Genomic DNA, 22664 nt, shown 5'->3' with positions numbered 1-22664 from the left:
AGATCTTTTCTTGTGATCACAAGATCTTTTCTTGTGCGCACGAGATCTTTTCTTGTGCTCTCAAGATCTTTTCATGTGATCACAAGATCTTTCTTGTACGCACAAGATCTTTTCTTGTGATCACAAGATCTTTTCTTGTGCTCTCAAGATCTTTTCTTGTGCTCTCAAGATCTTTTCTTGTGATCACAAGATCTTTTCTTGTGCTCTCAAGTTCTTGTGCTCTCAAGATCTTTTCTTGTGATCACAAGATCTTTTCTTGTGCTCTCAAGTTCTTGTGCTCTCAAGATCTTTTCTTGTGATCACAAGATCTTTTCTTGTGATCACAAGATCTTTTCTTGTGCTCTCAAGATCTTTTCTTGTGATCACAAGATCTTTTCTTGTGCTCTCAAGTTCTTGTGCTCTCAAGATCTTTTCTTGTGATCACAAGATCTTTTCTTGTGCTCTCAAGATCTTTTCTTGTGATCACAAGATCTTTTCTTGTGCGCACAAGATCTTTTCTTGTGATCACGAGATATTTTCTTGTGCTCTCAAGATCTTTTCTTGTGCTCTCAAGATCTTTTCTTGTGATCACAAGATCTTTTCTTGTGCTCTCAAGATCTTTTCTTGTGATCACAAGATCTTTTCTTGTGCTCTCAAGATCTTTTCTTGTGATCACAAGATCTTTTCTTGTGATCACAAGATCTTTTCTTGTGATCACGAGATCTTTTCTTGTGCTCTCAAGATCTTTTCTTGTGCGCACAAGATCTTTTCTTGTGATCACAAGATCTTTTCTTGTGCTCTCAAGATCTTTTCTTGTGCTCTCAAGATCTTTTCTTGTGATCACAAGATCTTTTCTTGTGCTCTCAAGTTCTTGTGCTCTCAAGATCTTTTCTTGTGATCACAAGATCTTTTCTTGTGCTCTCAAGATCTTTTCTTGTGCTCTCAAGATCTTTTCTTGTGCGCACAAGATCTTTTCTTGTGATCACAAGATCTTTTCTTGTGCTCTCAAGATCTTTTCTTGTGCTCTCAAGATCTTTTCTTGTGCTCTCAAGATCTTTTCTTGTGCGCACAAGATCTTTTCTTGTGCTCTCAAGATCTTTTCTTGTGCTCTCAAGATCTTTTCTTGTGCTCTCAAGAAACTATCTCGTGAGCACAAGATCTTTTCTTGTGCTCTCAAGATCTTTTCTTGTGCTCTCAAGAAACTATCTCGTGAGCACAAGATTTTTTCTTGTGAGCACAAGATAATATCTCATGAGGACAAGATAGTTCACAACCTTGAAAGCTTTGCTACAATGGATCGACTTGACGCTATTCGTTTGTACTTTTACATGGGGCTAAACTACATTGAAATCTTAGCTTTATTGTCTTCCAACCATGGCATCGTCATAAGCAGTCGTCATTTGAAGCGAATACTGAAGGAGAACCATTTGTTCAGGCGTAAACACTACTCCAACATTGGAGATATCATCTTGTTCTTGACTGATCAAATCGACAGGTCAGGTAGGCTTCACGGATATAGATGGATGCATTTGAAGTGCCTGCAACATGGCCTAAACATAGACAGAGAGACCGTTCGACTGCTTTTACATGTTATTGACCCTCAAGGTGTGGAATCGAGAACACGAGGCCGTCTTCGACGTCGGAAGTATTCGTCGCCAGGTCCAAATTTTATGTGGCACCTAGATTCGTACGACAAACTTACTCCTTATGGAATAGCAATAAATGGCTGCATTGATGGTTACTCGCGAAATGTTTTGTGGGCAGAAGCTTATCACAGTAATAGTGATCCGAGAATTATTGCTGGATATTTCATGGATGCTGTGCAAAACTTAGGCCGTTGTCCTAGTAAAGTTCGCGCCGACTTTGGTACTGAAAATGGACATGTTGAACAGATGCAGCGATTTATGAGAAACGATGAAAATTGTTTCTATTATGGAACAAGCCAATTGAACCAACGCATCGAAAGATGGTGGGGCATTTTTCGCTCTCACTGTGGTCAGTATTGGCTTGACATTTTGGAAGGTCTCAAACGTGATGGCCATTTTAGTGGTGATGCACTGGATAAAAATTTAGTTCGTTTCTGCTTCATGAAAACAATTCAGGTAATGTCCTCGTACATTTTCTTCAAACCAAATAAATATAATTACATTACCCCAGTAGATTGATATGTAAAATACATGCACTGTGCTCAGATTACTCACGACAAAAACATTACAATGCTATTTCGGTTAGAGAGCACACTTTGCATGTCGCCAATTGTTATGGCTGTCATGCTGTCATGAAATTACAAAGTTTTAACAATTCCTTTTTCTCTTCTCTGTACATTTGGAGATTGATGGATTCCTGGACAATGAAATCACAAACGCGAATTAATTAGGCAAAACAGTGGCAAACTCTCTCTTAACTCTCGCTTAATTGTATTTCATGACAGTTGCGATTTTGTAGAGTATAAAAAAGGTGCAAGTGTGGAGACAACAATGCCTATAAATCAATCAATCAATCAATCAATCAATCAATCAATCAATCAATCAATCAACCAACCAACCAACCACTCGATGTATCAATCAATATATTGACATTACACGTGTTCCACTGAAGAAAAGGCAACTGACAAAATGAGTTTGAGTAAGTGCATTTTAATGATCATAGCAAGCGTTAGCAATTTGTTTTCGCTGATAATTAGAAAAAAAAAGTCATATCAATCTTCCCCATAGAAGACGTTAAAATATTGTAACCATTAAATTGTAAAATAATTAATATGGAAATAGCAGTCTATATAGAATGGTAGACGGTGTTTGCTGAAAGAAAAATATTTTTGAGAGCATTAACTGTTTTTCTTAAGTTCATTGGACGCTCGGGTAGTACGATGTGTGGTCTATTGCTGATAGCTTTAGAAGCTGGAATGTAATGAAATGAAAAGTATGATTTTCCCGACAATTTCAACATTTCTATTAATTGTGCAACAATTGCATTTTTTCTTTTTGCGTTTATCTTCCTATTTTAGGAGGATATCGATTTGTCCCTAAATATCATGGCAATAGGTAATACTTTTCTGTGTTTTAATATTTCGCACAAACTGTGTGAAGAAACCTTATCATTACGTTTTCTTTTAAATTCGGTTATACGTTTGTAAACCTTATCAAAACATAATAAATCTATCAATCTTTTATTTCTTGAAATGAAAATTTGTAAAAGAAAATCCTGACAGACAAAATATTAGTCCATGTGCCAATAGAAAATATGCGGACACAACAAGAAAACTGCTGTGATAACAAAATAGACAAAGAAATAAGAGTGCCACTTCAATTTTTTTCAGGAAGAACTTGACGATGCCGTGATTGAGTGGAATTGTCACAGAATCAGCAGGTCACGTAATGCTGTTTCGCCAATCGGCAGACCCCATGTAATGTTCACAGTACCACAGATATACGGCAGTCGAGATTGCTCCGTAATTGTCACTCAAGAGGAAATTGATGTTTGCAAAGAAGAATGCGTTAAGAAAGGTCAATATCCATGTGATAGGGAAGTCTTTGATTTTTGCTGCATGCATATTCAAGATAATGACATACGTGTACCGACAGAACCTTATGCAGCAGCTGACTTGTATGTCTTGTTAAGAAATACTATCCGGAATGCACCACCCTCGTCCGATAGCGATAGTGAACAATGAAAACAAATCTATGAACTGAAAGGTACAACGTCGCTACAGTATTTTTTTAAATCAACGAATCATTGTTTCATGTTGGAAGGTATATAGAGGCTAACTTACAAAAACAACACATAGAAAGCAGCTCGATTGGGTAAATTCATAGTCTCGTATTTGACCATACCATCAAATCCAATATTGCACTAAATATGTAGACTCCGCGAATAAACACTATTTTCCCGCCTGTCCAATTTTGGAAAGACAAATATAGCTATGTTATGTTTTAACATATAATCTTCTCTTAGAGAAACAGTCTGTTTTTTAACAATGAACATCCCTCAATCACACATGATTTGCAGGGGGGTGACGTGTAACACGTTCATGCATTTTATATGTCAAAGCATATTTTACGAGGCATTTCACAATGCAGTGAAACGTAACAGTTCATATTTTTACAGGAACTCTCCATGCATTATATTGAGCTTTTAATATCAGATGATTTCTGTCTATCGCAATTGGTACCAATACATTCAGATTGTCGTTGTTATGATTTACAGAGCTTTGTATAGCAGTACTGTATCAAAATAGGTATCACTTTGATTCGTCCATTCACGATTTTTCAAACAATTTAACAGTGCAGCAGATGTCTCACTTGTGTATTTTGTCTCATATTATCGAGACAGAAAGTACAGTTGGACATGTATATGTATGTATGTATGTATGTATGTATGTATGTATGTATGTATGTATGTATGTATGTATGTATGTATGTATGTATGTATGTATGTATGTATGTATGTAAGGGCGCTAGGCAATATGTATGTATGAAGGAAGGTAGGATGTAAGAATGTTAAGAATGTAATTTCACCGTTTCATCGGTACTGACAGGGCATGTTACATCTAAAATTCACCCATTTTTGCCAGATTTCGACCGTTTACAGTGTTTTCATCGAAATTAAACCACACATGGGTTAGAATCATTGCTTGGTCTATCTTATCTTGGTGATTCATTGACTGATTATATCGTTTATAGCCGTTCAAAATGAAAAAGAATGGTCGATTTACAAAACAAGCGTTTTTCTCGCCTAGGCATTTTTCCATCAAATTTTCACATATGCTCGTCAAACATGTGGTCTATAAAACTTTATCTTATTTTTCATAACTTTTCTCACGCACAAGTTATCGCCAATTAAATTGACGAAGTTGTAAGAATAATGGGGTGCCAAACTTTGATGAATGATTGTGTGAAAACGAAGACATTTAAAAAAATCTGAGATACGTTTTGTAGACGGCATAGTGAGGTGTAATTTACCGTCAATATTTTGACGTTTTTCCCAAGTCTGGCTTGAATTATACTTTTTAAAGTCACACATTTTGACGTAAAGCGTGAATACTATTCATCGACCACACTTTTGATTGCAATAGCCGTAAACTTTATAAAAATACCTTTTAGGTGATATATAATACATGGGTACAACGGTCTGTTTAAGTGCTCAAATTCGCGTCTAAAAATAGGTCATCGCGAACATATAAAGCTACCTTAAGGAAAACAAACAAACTACCCTGGAGGGATTTCCATCATTGACACCATACAGTCGCAAAACCAAGCCATGACTTTAAATTGCGGCAAGTAATATGACGTCATATTACAACCAATTTGAACCATGTGCTGATGTAATATGGCACACTCTGCATACGTTTACTGAGTTTTTTATTGTGTGTTAAATTTTCTGTGTTTTACAATTACTTACCCGCACACTCTTTAGAATGTTGAATGGATACAAAACACAGAATTCCAAAACTTTGGCCTTATCAATTTAACAACTGAGTACAGACAGTATCACACTTTTGATAGGCATTATTATATGATATAAGTTGACTAACAATAATTTTCATTAACTTCGAAAGTAAGTATTATTTATGCTGTTTGCAATTGTTGCAATTTCGTTGCGACTGTCTGCTATGTCGACTGTTTTCTCATAACATCTTACCACTTAGACACCCGTTTCTTCAATTTTCGTTTTCGCGCGCATTAACAGTAATCGCCAAACTTTCCAAGATTTATAGTGCAAGCCTTCCGCCATTTTAATCTACAGCATACCGTGACTATGATAATAAATTCAGTACAAAGGTTTCTACTATGTCGGCTAAAATTATAGCAAGCCAAAAATAAATGCACGGGTTTCTTCCCGATCAGTTGATAAACTGTATCCTCTCAATAATTATTGCAAATGAATTAGTTCTGAGCCACTACGTAAAATAAAAACTCGTTCTTATTTTAAAGCAAACACAATGTTAAACGTAAGATTACATCATCAGATATGGAACCTTTCACGTGGGAACCACTAAACATTGTTCACCTTGGTAAGATAGGAAAGAGTAAAAACGTTCACTCTAGCAAATGCGTTAATTTCTTGTTTTGGGAAAATGCAACAACAAACTCAAATGTTATACTGAGGAAAATAACATCATATCGCAAAGTCCAACAACCAGAACATTGTCACTGAATACTGTAAAGCTGGTTAAACAAAGAGAAATTATTGGCTTCATTGTTGGAGTTATCGACTAAGAAAAAGCTAATGTGCTGAACATATGTCATCGTTTTTAAATACTAACCTTTGAAAGGTAACTGTGATCAAAAACAAACTTCTTTGGATAGCATAACAAATAAGCAAACAAGACTAGCAAACACTATCACTAGTAACTCTTTTGTGTGTAAAATGACAAATTTTAGAAAATGCTCAGATTAATTTGTTATGAGTGATTTTTCAAATTCAAACATACTTCAATATTAAACATTAACAAAATAACTAAGCTGAAAATCTAACATTAGTAACAACTAGAAATCGTCATCAAATGGTGTAAATCTAGTAAAGTAAAAGGACAACAAAGAACGAAGCTTGGAGTTTTGATTGCAGTTATAGCATATGCCAAACATCAATGACAATGTCTCAACAGTATAAAATGGATAGTCCATCTATAAAATTTTGTAACGTTTGTTCAGAGCTCTTATGAAATCGCTCTAAACTATGTCCATCAGCCATACACCACTGTTCAATACAGCATTAAAGTCGGCGCGAAAGTCAGGATAGCTTTCGTAGTGTAATGGTAATTCCAGTAAGTTTGAACAAGTGTGTGCAACTGGTCGACGCTGAATGCCTTCAAGATTTACAAATAAAATCTTAATAGGATCATCAGGCATGATGTCAGACCCAGTACAAAATCGTAGGAAGCGTTTCAAGGTCGGACCATCAACTTCTCGAATGTATCTGCGAAGATTGTTGGCCATGGTAGTGGCCTCCACACTAATAGGATCAGGAAAACTCAACATCTTGACAACTTTTCTTGTCGTTGGTTTCTTCTCCTCGTACAGGTCTAGTAAACTCATGTTGCCAATGGTATTTGCAACAGATCGAAGTATGGCCCTCCACGACTCGATCACGAACATCGGCTCTTGAATTAATTCTTTATGGGCAATTTCAATGACGATGTCACGAATGTTAGCGGTGCTCGGATCTTTCTTGCACTGATGACCATCGAGAACTTCTAACAGTTCTTCCTTGTCAACAGACTGGAAATCTCGCAAAGCTTCGCGAAACAAGTCCCCTTCGGTTTCAGACACGAATAAAAGATAGGACTCCAGTAAGTTGTCTTGCATTCCAAACAATACCTCCTGCATAAAGGGCGGAGCTAATCCAATAGGAAGGTAATTGCCCTGCTCCCAGCCTTTGGAGATGATTCTTCCTACAGCCTCCCATTTAGCTCGTGTGAAGTCGTGTCGTAAATACGGTACCCGGTAAGTATTTCCGATCGTGCACCTTTCGTAGAAATCTGCCCAAAACCCTGTAAGACAATCTCGAAACACACCAGTACCGCTTGCTGCTTCCGCGTCTCCGTTTGGCAACACTAACTTGACTCAATGTAATCATTCAGCACACCTGGATCGGAGAATGCATTCAGCATGTCCTCCAGCATTTTGGATCGGTGTATCACTAGCACCCGAGTGCCGCATTGTAGACTAATAGCAGGAAATTCCATCGGTGAGTACAAGTCGACAGGTAGCGATAAAGTGTCATCTAAATCTTCGAAACTATTTCCAATGCTACCCAACTCGACAATACCAGAACCACTATCATGTTCCTGGGTATTTGCGGTTAACATTGTTACATCATCTGAATCTGAATCTCTGGTCAAATCTTCAACATCATCTGTCTCCGCTGGAGCATCAATGGTTACTTGCTCATCCGTCAATAATGGGACTTCCGCGACAATGTGTGTGTCATCTAAGGTTACTGTCGCTGTTGCAGGAGATTCATCAAGAGGCTGCTGTGAAGAACCATTATTGTCATTTGTGGAAGCTCCTGGATCAGCGATGTCTGCCACATCTGCATCGCCAAGAACATGTCGTCTGGTAGTTGCCATGTAAAATCTTAAAATTCGAAACCCAGTTCTGTCATATATTTGGCCCACTGTGCTCTCATCATCGAGTGAGTTTTCTGAAATATCTTTGATATCAAAGACGAAATCTTCGACCTTTCCTTTGGGAGAAATACCATTAGGGAAAAAATATCGTTTTCCAAACTCTATTAGGTCGCTCTTTCGACTTGTCTTTTTCACAGTTATGCTTCTTGTTCCGCCACCCTTTCTACTGCGGACTTGCTTGAAAGACTTAAGTGCGAAGTCATAGTCCAGCCATCCGATTTCAACTTTTCTCTCCACTTTAGCCGCGTATTTATTTCCAAATGGCCTTGGGCGGCAACGTCGGCCTTGACTGCCTGATTCATCTGACTTAGTTTCATCGTCAGATGACTCTGAGTCTGCCTTGTTACGATTTCGGAGACCAAATTTTTTCCGAATCTTATTCAAGAGTGCTGATTTTTTTTTTTTCGTTTCGTGGAGCACCTTGCAAAAATCTTCGGCAAAAATCAACTGTTGCGAGACGATCACCATATAATGGAAGGTACTTGGCCAACATCTCATCGTCCATCACTACAATAACTGATGCGTCGATCTGAAATGTAAGGATAACTTAAAGTCACAGCGTTTTTTAATACTAACCGTAATGAAATAACACACACACACACACACACACACACACACACACACACACACACACACACACACACACACACACACACACACTTTACTTTATCTGAGCCTTCAGTAAAAATAAAGTTCGTTGTAATCCATTTGTGAGTGGCTAGTCTGTCTGCTAGTCTGAGGTTTGCATTGTAAAACAAATTAAGAAAAATACCGTCAATGACAAGGTGTCAGCTCACATTTATCCAAGGGTTTGAATACAATATCTGTAACTTTGAAACTTCTTGGAGACACAAAATCCAGATGTTTCTAAATGACAAATTTGATCACTACTTTAAAAGATGTACACATACAATATTCCTAAGTTGCAGTCAATTTTGCTTGGTGTCAACTGACCTGTGTCAGCTAATGACTGCATATTGCACCAAACTTACATAAACTCCGTGTACTTTTCAAGTAAAGAAATCACAAAATCTTGCAAGATTTTCTTCAGCGAAAATAAATCTTTAATCTATGTTTGCATTTTCTCCCAGGCCACTGTGGAGGAATTTTGTGTAAACAAAGTTCACAGCTGGCCACCCGGATAAATAGTAACTATTTTTAACTGCATTAACATTACCAAAATTATGTAAGTTCATCCCATAAATACATTTTTGATGTTTTCAAAAGTAATCAGATCAGTATATGTTGTAAAACAAAATTTTGGACAAAGAATGACGAAAATTGCCCCTAAAATACATTATTAGTATTTTCAACATAATATTAGTATGATACAATGGCAATATCTATAAGATCCCAAAAATCAAATTTCAAAGCATTTTGACTAGCGACAGTAGAAAAATAAATTTTTGACCAAAAATTACCTCCAAAATGTAATTACTAATTTTGTCATAATTTAAACAAATTAGAAAGATAACACCTTTGCAAACATATATACAACCCAAATCTGAAAGCAACTGGACGAGCGGTTTCAGAGAAGAATACTTTTGACCAAAAATGAAGAAATCACCAAAAAATTCAGTAAAAATAGAAAATTCAAGATATCTTCAAGATGTGCAGACAACTGTATGAGGTCTATCTAAGGTACTTGCATGCTATAATTCAAGGCAATCCGAACTGCGGTTCTTGAGTTATTATGATTTTTTACCATTTTCTTATTTTAACCTCATTTGCATAATTTGGGCAAGGTCATCTTCATTTGAACTAAATCCCAGGATGCACCTACACACCAAATGCCAAGCTGAAATATGCAGCGGTTTTCAAGTTTTGCAGTGGACGGACTGACGGACGGACGTATACATACGTACGTACGAACATACCTATAAACCGTTTTAGATATTTACAGTGTTGTTTGTTTTATTGATGTTTACCTGACTGGAGGCAGTGGGAAATGTGAGGACAGCAAAAAATACTAATAAAGGTGCACTGCCCCATTCTTTCACATATTCCCTCTTGAGTGCTATCACCATGTTTTGAGTAGTCTTAAGCTTGCAAATACAAGAAAAATGAATAAAATCTTGCCGTATTCTTTTACTTACACTACACGTATTGCTCACATACATTTTTCCAAAAGTAATTAAGTAAATACGTTTAAAAGTGTGCAGAAAGTAATTATTTATGTCTGTCTGTGCTGATATGTATCAAAATAATGAGGGCAATGCGTTACAAAAAACGAAAATTTCTCGGACTGAAAGGTCACTGAAGAATTATAAGAAGTATGGTTCCGATATCATCGCTTTGTAACCACAATAATAATAACCAGACATCATAAATAGCATTGCAACTTGATTTTCACTGCAGTTGACAAAAATAGACGAATAAATTAATAAACCAATTTAATAAATAAAAATACTGAGCATGCCCCTTGCACTGTTTCACACACAAAAAATAAAGTCCAAGATTTTTTGCTTTGGCCTTACACACAGCTACATTGTTTTGCTTTTAGTATATTAAAAGGTTTAGGAACTACCTTTTCTTTTTCTAACGTGTCAATGACATGTGATGGTACCCGTCTGCGCTCAAGAAAGTCATATAACTGTTCAGCCATATCGACGTAAATGTTGCATTCGTGTCTGAAATACAGAAGAACGATAATAGTGAATGATAGTGAATGACACAGGCACAGTTTCTTATCTGTACACTGACTAATATGTTATGTTTACTTCAGATTCTTGTTCAACTCTCTAAAACACATTGAAATGTCGAGCATTCAGCTTATCGACGATTTGCATATGCATAATGAACAGTATAATGTTTGACAAATAAATTTTAGCCGGACTAAAATTCAAATGTAAACAGTAACAGTACGCTTTACCCACATACACTCTGAATTCATGAAGTGATTACTATGCATTTCAATATGATGATTTAGGTGTTGATAATTAAAGTAAATACTGAGCAAAAAATTGTAAAGCAACAATGACGTTCCCGAACAAAAATTAAAGCAACGCAAAGTAGCAGTTTGTGAACCGTCCTGAAAGTTGCAGTTTTGGGGGATCAGTTTACCAGTACTCGTGACAGCCAATACAATCTTCTAGATATATTGCGCCTACTTCTCGGCAATTCATTCGCCAATCTGCATTAAAATCAGATGTAGAGAACGGCGACGTCTTTACTTAGGCGGTAGGCGGTATTCTGCTGCTCAGGTGACGGCATCAGAATAAGGCCTAAGTACAGACGTCGCCTTACTCTACATCTGATTTTAATCAGATTGTTCATTCGCTAAATGCAAATGAAGGAATCAAGGTCACTCGATCGCTAAATGTGAGTGTCTTCATATTTCCACTCGCATCAATGTCGTTGACAATAATTGAAATCTGCTAATGTACGGGCTGCGAGTTTCAGAAATATGGCCAGATGTTTAATATAGAAGCGAATTTATTATTATTATTATTATTATTATTATTATTATTATTATTATTTCACAATCCAGTAAAACTGGGGTACATGTATTAACTGCTGAAAAGTCGACGGACGTTGTAAACGTGTCCATACTATCGGTAGTGGTAGTCGTCAGAGCCAACCAGCGGTAAAAAAATTGTCATTCAAAGTCCCGCAGGCGTGAAAACCTGAGAAACTGAAGAGCGCCATCACAAAAAATTCCAAAAAATGCAATGCGGGAGTAGTTCTTGCCGCATTGCCGAAAAAATAAAAATCGGCTAGACTAGTAGCGGCGATTCCGAAGACCGATTTTTTTTCGACCTGCCTGGCCTTATGCAGTATTACAACTAATTGGGGAATCTGAAGTCACTTTTCTTTTTTCTTGCCATGGATATGAGTGGGCAATAATACCAGATCGACAAAACGATTTTCGCCTCGGAAACACTCTTTGAAATGTCGCCAGATATCGCGGAATGAAAATTCTGACATATCTAGTATCAGGCCAAAAGAAGTAAATTCTTTGTAATGCATCCATCCACAATCGGTTCTAGGGCAACACATCAAGAAAATTCAATAATGTCTATTTTATAGAAAAATACAATGTGTAAGAAAAATTTTGATATTAAAAAGCGTTTCTGTGATATCATATTAAAATGCCGTGTATTTTTCATGAAAATATAAAAAAAACTCTACGTGCGAAAAGACTTACAACAAAGTACTTAGTTCACTTTGCTCTTTCGGTTCACCCAAGGTCACAACCGCAGAGAGCGACATCCCGCTAACATTGTACACGATTATTCCGCGAGAAAAACACGCCGGTGCGTTGACTTAGATTCAAATTATTTTTAGGAATCGATCTAATAGGAATATTATGAATTTGTGTTCTGCAGTTCTTGATAGTTGTGTATCCAGGGATGTAGAAAATGTTCGTTACAGGTGGCAAAAATTAAAGTACAGGCGGTTACAAGTGATACATCTGCACGCAAACTTTGTGCAAAATGTCCTGATTTTTTACTGACACCAAATTTTCACAGTCGGCAAATTTTAGCTGACAGCCGGTTGTTTTTGCCGGCTGCTGGCTATTTTCTCTATCCCTAGCATCTCCTAATACCATATCATGAACTAATTCTTTTTATCACTTGCACCTGCTGTATGATAGGGCTATCCACTCCATGCATTTGATCCAGCGTGACGATGAAAAGTTTCCGAGGATATAGCCGTGTTTACCACTCGATCGGCATGCAATCAACGACGAATGTTGGATGGGAAATGCCCGCAACCCGCACAATAGCGCATCCGATAACAATATAGCCGCCTTTGAACGACTATATGAATGCACATGTATCATTGTTGGGACTCGGTATGTACGGTTAATTGTACTCCGCGGTACATTGCAGCGAGAAGAATGTTTACATTCGGAAAATGCCGGACGTAATAATAGCAGCGGAAGCATTCTGAAACGCCAATGTAACAAGTTCATGGTACACTGAAAACTCAATGTTCTATATAACATTTCCCCGTATTGCTATATTTTGTTGCGTTTCTACAACTGTTGTACTTCAACGCAAAGAATAGTAATATTTTCTGAAGTGACTGACATCATGGATATCTTAAACCTACAAACTGATACCGAGTTTAGATGATCAATTATCACATTTCGTGTCACAACATAAAACCAATCTTCCAAAAACAACAACTTCCGTTCGAAATTCTAAAGCTGGCCTCATATATTTCATTGATAAACATAATACTTGTCTAACCTCTCGATTCTACCCTTCAATTCACTTAAACAGGCAACTTCACATAAACTATTATACTTACAAAAATAGAAAGAGCTGGCTCACATAAACGGCAAGTCCCTCGTTCACATCAATTTGACCTCAAAAGGTTCCTTAATTCACAGCAAGTGCATTCCGCTATGAAATACCATGCGGTTAACATAGACATCAACGCTCATCGACCACTCAAATACACAACAGACTGTCACCTAAACTAGAATACGAACTTCAAGAAATTTTAAGGTCTCAGGAACTAAACCTCATGTCTGTTATCTTCAAATTTGAAGTCAAAAGGTCACTAAATTCACAGACAGTACATTCAGCCTTGCATATCAAGGCCTGCTCGTCACGTACTCCTTCATTGAACGCCCAAAACTCCAAACTCGATATTGTACCAGTCATATACACGTAAACAGAAACTAAAACTCATACTTACAGAAATTTAAAAGCTGGTTGACAAAGACGTAAGTAACTTGACGATATCTTGTGAGGAAAAGGAAAGATATTGAGAGCACAAGAAAAGATCTTGAGATCACGAGAAAAGATCTTGTGCTCACGAGATAGTTTCTCGTGAGCACAAGAAAAGATCTTGAGAGCACAAGAAAAGATCTTGTGCGCACGAGATAGTTTCTCGTGAGCACAAGAAAAGATCTTGAGAGCACAAGAAAAGATCTTGTGCTCACGAGATAGTTTCTCGTGAGCACAAGAAAAGATCTTGAGAGCACAAGAAAAGATCTTGTGCGCACGAGATAGTTTCTCGTGAGCACAAGAAAAGATCTTGAGAGCACAAGAAAAGATCTTGTGCTCTCAAGATAGTTTCTCGAGAGCACAAGAAAAGATCTTGAGAGCACAAGAAAAGATCTTGTGCTCACGAGATAGTTTCTCGTGAGCACAAGAAAAGATCTTGAGAGCACAAGATAGTTTCTCGTGAGCACAAGAAAAGATCTTGTGCTCTCAAGATAGTTTCTCGAGAGCACAAGAAAAGATCTTGAGAGCACAAGAAAAGATCTTGTGCTCACGAGATAGTTTCTCGTGAGCACAAGAAAAGATCTTGAGAGCACAAGAAAAGATCTTGTGCTCACGAGATAGTTTCTCGTGAGCACAAGAAAAGATCTTGAGAGCACAAGAAAAGATCTTGTGCTCACGAGATAGTTTCTCGTGAGCACAAGAAAAGATCTTGAGAGCACAAGAAAAGATCTTGTGCTCACGAGATAGTTTCTCGAGAGCACAAGAAAAGATCTTGAGAGCACAAGAAAAGATCTTGTGCTCACGAGATAATTTGATCTTTTCTTCATGTAAATTGAAAATCGACAAATAACCATAATGGAGATTAAATTTGTTTGAGAGACAATTTTTACCAAAATGTATCCTTCTCACAGCAGTATCAACCTATTCTAATATTTTACTGAAATTTGAAAGTTTGATTTTACATACAAAAAGCTAATCATCAAGTTGATGGATTAGTGATGAAGTAAAACTTAGGCTACGAAAATTTTGACCTTTATTTATTATAATTTATTATTTGTTTATTTCGGACAGCATTCGTCCATATAAATTACACAAAGGAAATACAGATACTGTGATACAAAAAAATGGTGTTGCATATACTATCCATAGATAAATTCATTCACTAACCATGAAAGATCGACTTTCTCCACAGGTTACGCAAGTCACAACTGTAAAACAGTACATCATTAACCATTCTTACAATTGTATTTTCACTGTAAGATATACTGAATATTGAATAATTAATTTGCTGAAAGTTATACATTGCCAATGAATTTGATCACACTTTCAATGTTAACTATATGATAAGATCAGTTAACGTGTAAAAATGATTGTATACAATTTAAAATTGACATTGATCAAAGTAAGAGGAATAATATACAAAGACTGGTAGCACATTATATTACTGATAGAGTAATTGTACGTGACTGTTTGATTGATAAACCATTATTGTTGATCTCGGCAGTCGAGTTTAAAAGCCATTCAAACCTAATTTTTGACAAGTGGGAGTATAAATCAGATCACTAAAACATCGCTGATTCCGTTTATTATATAATTGGCACGAGAATTAAAATTATAGTGTCATATATTGCCTCTGAGCCTTAGATACGTAAATTTTAAACTGTATGGCCGAAAAATGCAAGGCCGGGAATTTTACTCCCTAGGCCAACCAAAAAAGCACGATAAATTATCTTGTGCTCACAAGAAACTATCTTGTGCTCACGAGATAAGTTTCTCGTGATCACGAGATATTATCTTGTGCTCACGAGAAACTATCTCGTGATCACAAGATATTTTCTTGTGCTCACAAGATAGTTTATCGTGCTCACGAGAAAGATCTCGTGCGCACAAGAAAAGATCTTGTGATCACGAGAAACTATCTCGTGATCACAAGAAAAGATCTTGTGATCACAAGAAAAGATCTTGTGCGCACAAGAAAAGATCTTGTGATCACAAGAAAAGATCTCGTGCGCACAAGAAAAGATCTTGTGATCACAAGAAAAGATCTTGTGCGCACAAGAAAAGATCTCGTGAGCACAAGAAAAGATCTTGTGATCACAAGAAAAGATCTCGTGAGCACAAGATATTTTTTTTATTTTTTGCTTTCAAACATGTCCCTTACGGGCTTTCATAGAGATCGGACCCTGCCGTGCTGGTACTTTCAATAAAAAAAAACATGCCGATGCTTTCCAGATGTGTCCGGAAGACAATTAAGACAGTATCCAAGTACACATCACTTGTATCCACCGTCCTTAAGTGTTGATTTCATCGCTTCAGGATACCCCGAATGTATTGTCACGAGATATGGGAGTCTCTTCCAAGGGGAAGGGGCATTTTTTACTCTACAGATGAAGGGATAAAAATGGGTTTAGGGTGCAGCTCCAGCAAATATCGTCGCCATGGGTCGTCCTGGTTATTGACACAGTCACACCCTAAATAAAATAAGTAATTTTAAGTGTGAAAATCAATGTTTATCGTTTACTTGGCAAACTTCAAGGTCAACGGTACTACGCGACGTTCCCAGCACGACAAAGCGGGATGGAAATACGAAAATGATTGGTAAAAGTTAAAGCTGGTTTCCCATGACGACGAAGCAACGCCTGAAATGTGGATATTTGATTTGATTATATTGCGATAGATCGACTGGTCGTGATATTTACGAAGTCGGACGACAACCTGGAATAAGTTTCGACATTCAAGACGAACAACAAGTTTACGTTAATATGCCTGTCTTTTGTAGCATAAGTACGAAAATATTGTACGCCTATCCGGGAACGCTTTTTGGTATCATTTGTGGTTCTGCTCATTTTGCCATGATCCAAGGAAAAATAGGAATTTTTGAAAATGCAAAACATTCAGTACGTTGGGTTACCGAAATAGCGGGAAAATGTTCTTGGCCTAGTGCATTTGGAGAGTGACCTTGAGAATTTGATTATTCTGTCTACATACACACACAACAAATGCGGAGAATGACAATAGGGTATGCATCATCAGATGTGATGAGATTCAGTCAAACAAGAAAAAAAACATCAGCGGAGCGAAAACTATAAATTTCCTTTCGGCTTGCTGATTTTGCATAACACGTCTACACGACCGGAAAAAGAAAACAACTAAACTGTTGAGCTCAATAAATACTAGTTCGAAGGGACTTCCTCTGCTGAAAAAAATATACCACTTCTTAAAATACAAAAATTACTATTCCTCCCATGACGATCTGGTGTTGCACACTTGAAACTGGAGTCATATATATTACGTTTGAATAAATTAAATTTTATAAACATGCCTTCGGTTTGTTCGAAAGGTGACCAAATTTGACAGAATAGTTTGAAAGCTTGAACGACGGAAATACATGTATATTATGCATGAAACTCGGTCTATTGGTGTTACATGTAAGATCTATTATTTTTTATTTTTTGTGAGTTTTATTATTTTTCAAGTACATGTACAGTATAAGGAATGCCCGTTTTCATAGTCTGGAAATTACTTTGTCTAAGAATCCATGCGTTAGGATCATCCTTGAATCTGTGTCATAAGCAAACTTTTCATACATTCCCTGACCGCCAAAATACACTATAGGTACTGCGAGCTATTTTGCCCGGAAAAATATGTTTCAGGTGATTGTGCGCGTGTGCATCATTTCCAGACCTAGAACCGAACCCCATATTCCCTTGCCCTTATAGCCGTGTTCATCATTAACCCTGCGAAAAAGTATTACCAAAAACAAACAACTATAGGCTGACTGTCGACGTTCCTTGCGTCTTCTTTGGTTGCGTCGTCATTTCCGATCGTGAGTAGACTTTGGTCCGAGAGTCGCGCCGCCACCGAGTGAAGGTAGAACCGCAATAAACCTGCTGTCGACAATCCGAAAGAAGCTAGCACTCCACCTAAACAATTTATTATATCTTGTTATGAACATCAGCATCTCGATATGTTGAGCTGCCTTTCTTTTCACTACTCTGAAATGTTAAAATAAAGAGGAAGGGTTTTCAGTCTGCAAAAAAATACATAAATCTGTTGCGACAACATTTCCAACTAAAGTGTTTACAAAAAAAGAAAGAAAATCGCATTACCCATGCCATATGTCAAGAACCAGGAACACAAATTCCTATTTTCTGGACTTACCGACTATTTAGCTATCGGGCGAGATATTGCATGAGATGCTGAGTTGTCCTGGCTCATAATAAGTGACTCTTTATTTCTCTAATTTCCAGTTTGTTTTACTCACAGATAACCCTCAAAGTCGCAGTCTTTCTCCATAAACTTTGCAAATGATCTTCCCGAACCTGCTTCTCGAAAGATTTTAGTAGACCACTTATACACAGAGCCATGACTCGATTAAATATGAAGCAAAAAATTATCATAAACATATCGAGGCCATCATCAGAGGGGCACTATCATTAGCAAAAGGCTGACCCTCAGCGGTCTTTGTGTGCCAAAATATGTGAATTTGTACAACAGTTGAACAAACCTTGTAGACATAGAATCTCCAGGCGCTTCTCGATCCGTCTGTAATTCCCAGCGTGCATACACTGTAGTATCGCGACAGTGTTGAGCTAATTTACTCATACTCGTTGGATCAGACCCAGAATTTCATAATACCATAGTAGAGCAAGTATTTCTGCTGTAAATATTATTCTAATTACGTGGACTGCTCGGTATTTATCTTCCATAAAAAATCCGCAATTCTGATTACATGCCCGCCAAGATTAGCACGCATCGATTAGAACGATAATCAATGCTTTGTTTGAGATTAAAATAGCTAATTAATCAGTTTCAAAATTGAATTCCGCCTTCAATGCCGTTTAACGGTTTACATAAGGTAGACCAGTCTCGGCTGCAGCGTCCTCGGGGGAAAAGACGCTTTACATATTCAGTTTCACTTTGAAGGTGAGCATGCGCACATCCCCGGGGTGAACGCCTTCATGGCGACAATGTATCGCAGATCACTTTCACACACTGTGTAACCAATTCTGTGGATACATTACACGGAACGTGTTTACACTCGTCTTCTGGGCTCACACAGCGTCAGTTCAAGTGCACTGTGACTTGGTTTTCTTCTTGAGCGGTAAATGAATAACAAGCTGCAACATACGGAGATGTCTGTGTTTATATATAGCAAAGCGTGAAGCGATAGTGCCCGATCTTTGACTCGAGATTTGCAATAAAAGTCGTCACTTGAGAGAAGCTTTGTTGCAGATTGAAAATGAAAGTTTCGCCTGCTCTACCTTTCGATGTCTTTCCTGCCGTTTTGTTAAGGTAGAACGCGCCTCGGAACCGAAAGACTTAAACTTTAGCTCAACCTTTCTTCGAGGAAACTTTGGACCTCTCTCTTTTCAAATTCAAGAATCAATAAAGATCATGGGCCACGCGTGTAAATTTTGGTACTAGAGAAATAAATTACCTAACGTCCACCAACACTCGAAATTCAATCGGCCGTCATCCCTGTCTTAGCTCTACGAAGAAAAAAAAATTGATTTTCAGAAACATAGGACGGAAAAAATTCAACTTACTCCAAGAACTTTAAATTTGGCCCGCACATGCTGTAGACCAGAAAAGTATTGTAAAAATCCTGTCCCCGAGGAGTAAAATGCTTTTTCTCTGATACATTCCTAAAAAATGTTGAAATGCGTATAGGGTTCACAAATAATGGTCACATTGAGGGGGTTGGAGGAATCACGATTGAAATTTTTTTCAGATCCCCCTCAATGCCCTCAAAAATTTCAGCCCCCCCCCCCCACATAAATATGATCAAAATTTTCCAAGTCCCCAGCCCAACTTTTATATAGCTGAATAGTTGTTAGAGATGTAAGCGCAGAAAAACATGTATTGCACAGTTCTGCTTGCAGATGTTCGACACCTTTTTTTAGAACATACATAAATATTCTGTAGTGACAGAACGAAAAAAGAGTTCCCACTTTACGAAAAAGTCAGGGTTTTTTTCTAGTCTACATAATATTTATGTATGTTCTAAAAAAAGGTGTCGAACATCTGCAAGCAGAACTGTGCAATACATTTTTTCTGCGCTTACATCTCTAACAACTAGTGGTTAAAGAAATGTTGTCAGCAGTTTGTATTGCCGTATTCGTGGGGCAAATTCTTAAATTGATCCATTTTAAAATGCATCAGTGGAATTTTTGGATTTATCAGTCTAATCTGATTTGACTTCATCCATTTAAATCTGGCCGGGTCAATGGAACCCGCTGTCACGGTGAAGAGCACCCAAAATGCCGATTATGAGAGAGGACTTGAAATGAATGGGTTTATATATAGATTTTTAGTGATTTTTGTGAAAAGCTGTGACTTTTCGTCGAACGTGTGTACAAAATCAAGTATGGTGACCCCATCAGTTTTCTTTAATTTTTTTTTATTATGCTATTAAAGCAGAATTCAAAATTCCCTAATTCAAAAGTACAACAACAGTAGTTACAATTTTTCTGATCTTATATTCCTGAGCAAAAATATTGACATCAAATTTGGATAATTTTCAGTAGTTTTGCTTTCTGTATTTACTCCAATCTCTTGTTGTACACCTTATTATGTTGAGAAATGTTCAGTATTCGGCCTACTAACACAAATTACATATGTGTTATGTACACGCTTACATTGCAGTCAGTTGCATTTTATGATTGAAATGTCAACTTTTCCATAAGGCTGCCACATATCCATATTCAGGCTGTGTGAATAAGTTTAAAGCATTTCAACACGATTTTTAAAATAAATCAACTGCAAAAAATAATGTTGATAAGCAATACAATGTTGAAAAAAATATCAAATTTAACATACACTGATCATTCACATCTTTGTTGCACTCTATGGACAATGTATTTATTGTTAAAAACTATCCACTGTTGATTGACCAATCAGAGTGCTCAATTCAGGGTGTTTTATTTACACGTAAAGCCCTGGTCACCAAATTCCAGAAACGAATGACAGCGCCGTAGTAAAGTACTGTCCAATCAAAAGTGAACATGTCATATTCTGTAGACATCTGGTACGTTTTAATATTCAAATTTGGTAATACAGCGGAAACCAGCTGCAACACAAAATCTGCTGTGCCCTAGGGCATTTATAGGATGTTCCATTACATTGGAAGGCTATTTCACAAATAAAAGTTTTAATTCATATCCTAAACATGTTACATTGACAAAGGGGACGGTTGACGTAAATACATTGAAAACGAAAATATATCAGTTAGGGGCGATAGTTTTTAAGTCGGATAAAACCCTCATACTCGGGCTCTTCTGGTATATAAAGTCCAACCCTACGATAAAATGTCTCGGCCTGCGGCCTCGACATTTTATCGTTGGGTTGGACTTTATATACCAGAAGAGCCCTCGTACTCGGGCTTTATCCTATACTAAATTGACAAATACTGGTAGTCATATAGGAATAGAAGTAAACTGTACCATTACATTCAAGGAGATACACTCTTTTTGTGTACCATAGTCAACACTGTTTTGTGAACAATACACACCTATCATCCCTTTTAGCCATTGTCTATTGATAACTGTCAAGTGTCCTGCTCTTTCGAGTTGCTTTCCTGCCTGATCATGTGTACAAGTATGTTTCACTGTCATGACACTGTCCGGATACAGTAGCAGGGCAGTAGCTGTATTAACTTTGATAATTTTGACACTACATGTATTTTTGTTCAGTTTATGCAACTGCATTCTTGTTCTACTCCCTACACCACATTGAAATGTCCAGTGTTCAGCCTGTGTATGTGTACGTGCATTAGTATCATCGACAAATGATTGGCTAGACTCTTATCCAATTATCACCAATAGTGTTTACATAATGAAGGCTCTGTCGACAAATTGAATATTGTGTGTTTCAGCATGCTGTAAGGGAGACAGCAAGAAACTGTATTTGATACATTGCATATATGGAAAAAATTAACAATAGTTGCCGTTTTTGTCCCGTTACAGTGCCTACTTGTTTTTTTTTTCTTATGAAAATACATTGGCATTCATACATTTTAGATTTCTTTTGAAATACGATAAAAATGGCTCCAGATTTTAATTATCACTTACATTAGAATCATTGGATGACATAAAATGTTATTCATTTTTCATGGAATTACCTACCAAACTATGGAATCGGAAAATGTAAAAAATAATAAGGAACCAAAATATTTTTAGATCCCCCTTATAGGCAGAGCGAAACTTGCAAGTCCCCTTTCTACTACCCCAAGAATTTTCAAATGCCCCGAAATTCCTCCAGCATCCCTCCCCACCAGTATTTGTGAATGCAGCCTTAACACTTGTCAACAGCCTGCATGTGTATAGTTCAAATGTTGTTGCTGACGATTGAATTTTAGTCAAAATTTCATTTTCCAATGATAGCATGGCATATTGTACCTCAAGGCTATTCAACATAGTGTAGAGGTTAGAAGAAGAAAGTACGCTTAGCACGATTGGAACTAATTTGGGATAATTGGATGGCGAAGTAATGTCGATTTCGTCTACAAATGTAATCTCATCTGTTTTTCTTTTTACGTTACACACTTGTTTTTATGAGTAATTTGCAATATTGCAATATTCAGCTATACGGCACCTAACACTTTTGAGAAATTTGAAAAATATGAAGATCCAATTATCCCAAATTAGTTCCAATCGTGTTGCTTGTTTTTAATAACAAGTTTAACTGCTGCGTCCTTTTCAACCAGGACATTACGCGAGTAAGTGGAACACACTCACTTGCGATAAGACATTAAAATATGTACACAGCCGAGAGACAGCCTGTAGAGCGTCACGGTGATTTCTTTCTCGGGCTTCGATCGTACGTATGCCGACATGGTGTGTGGCGCCAGCCATGGGGCCCTAGACAATTTC

At 37.2% G+C, this 22664-nt stretch overlaps 1 protein-coding gene and 1 long non-coding RNA gene across 2 annotated transcripts in view; one reads left to right on the top strand and one right to left on the bottom strand.

The window, feature by feature from the left end:
* Positions 1-22664, top strand: part of LOC139118881 (uncharacterized) — a 30684-nt gene that overhangs the window by 6136 nt on the left and 1884 nt on the right. The gene's annotated exons all lie outside the window — the stretch shown is intronic.
* LOC139118738 (uncharacterized) lies at positions 7532-13527 on the bottom strand. Its single transcript, XM_070682162.1, has 3 exons — positions 13367-13527; positions 10635-10737; positions 7532-8636 (listed from the first exon to the last, which is right to left on the bottom strand). The coding sequence occupies exon 3, from the start codon at positions 8603-8605 to the stop codon at positions 7532-7534; it is 1074 nt and encodes a 357-aa protein (XP_070538263.1). The 5' UTR covers positions 8606-8636; positions 10635-10737; positions 13367-13527.

This window comes from Ptychodera flava, chromosome 19 (assembly GCF_041260155.1).
Source record: "Ptychodera flava strain L36383 chromosome 19, AS_Pfla_20210202, whole genome shotgun sequence".
NCBI lineage: Eukaryota > Metazoa > Hemichordata > Enteropneusta > Ptychoderidae > Ptychodera > Ptychodera flava.
Note: the sequence above shows the minus strand (reverse complement) of the source record. Positions and strands in the feature narration are given on the sequence as shown.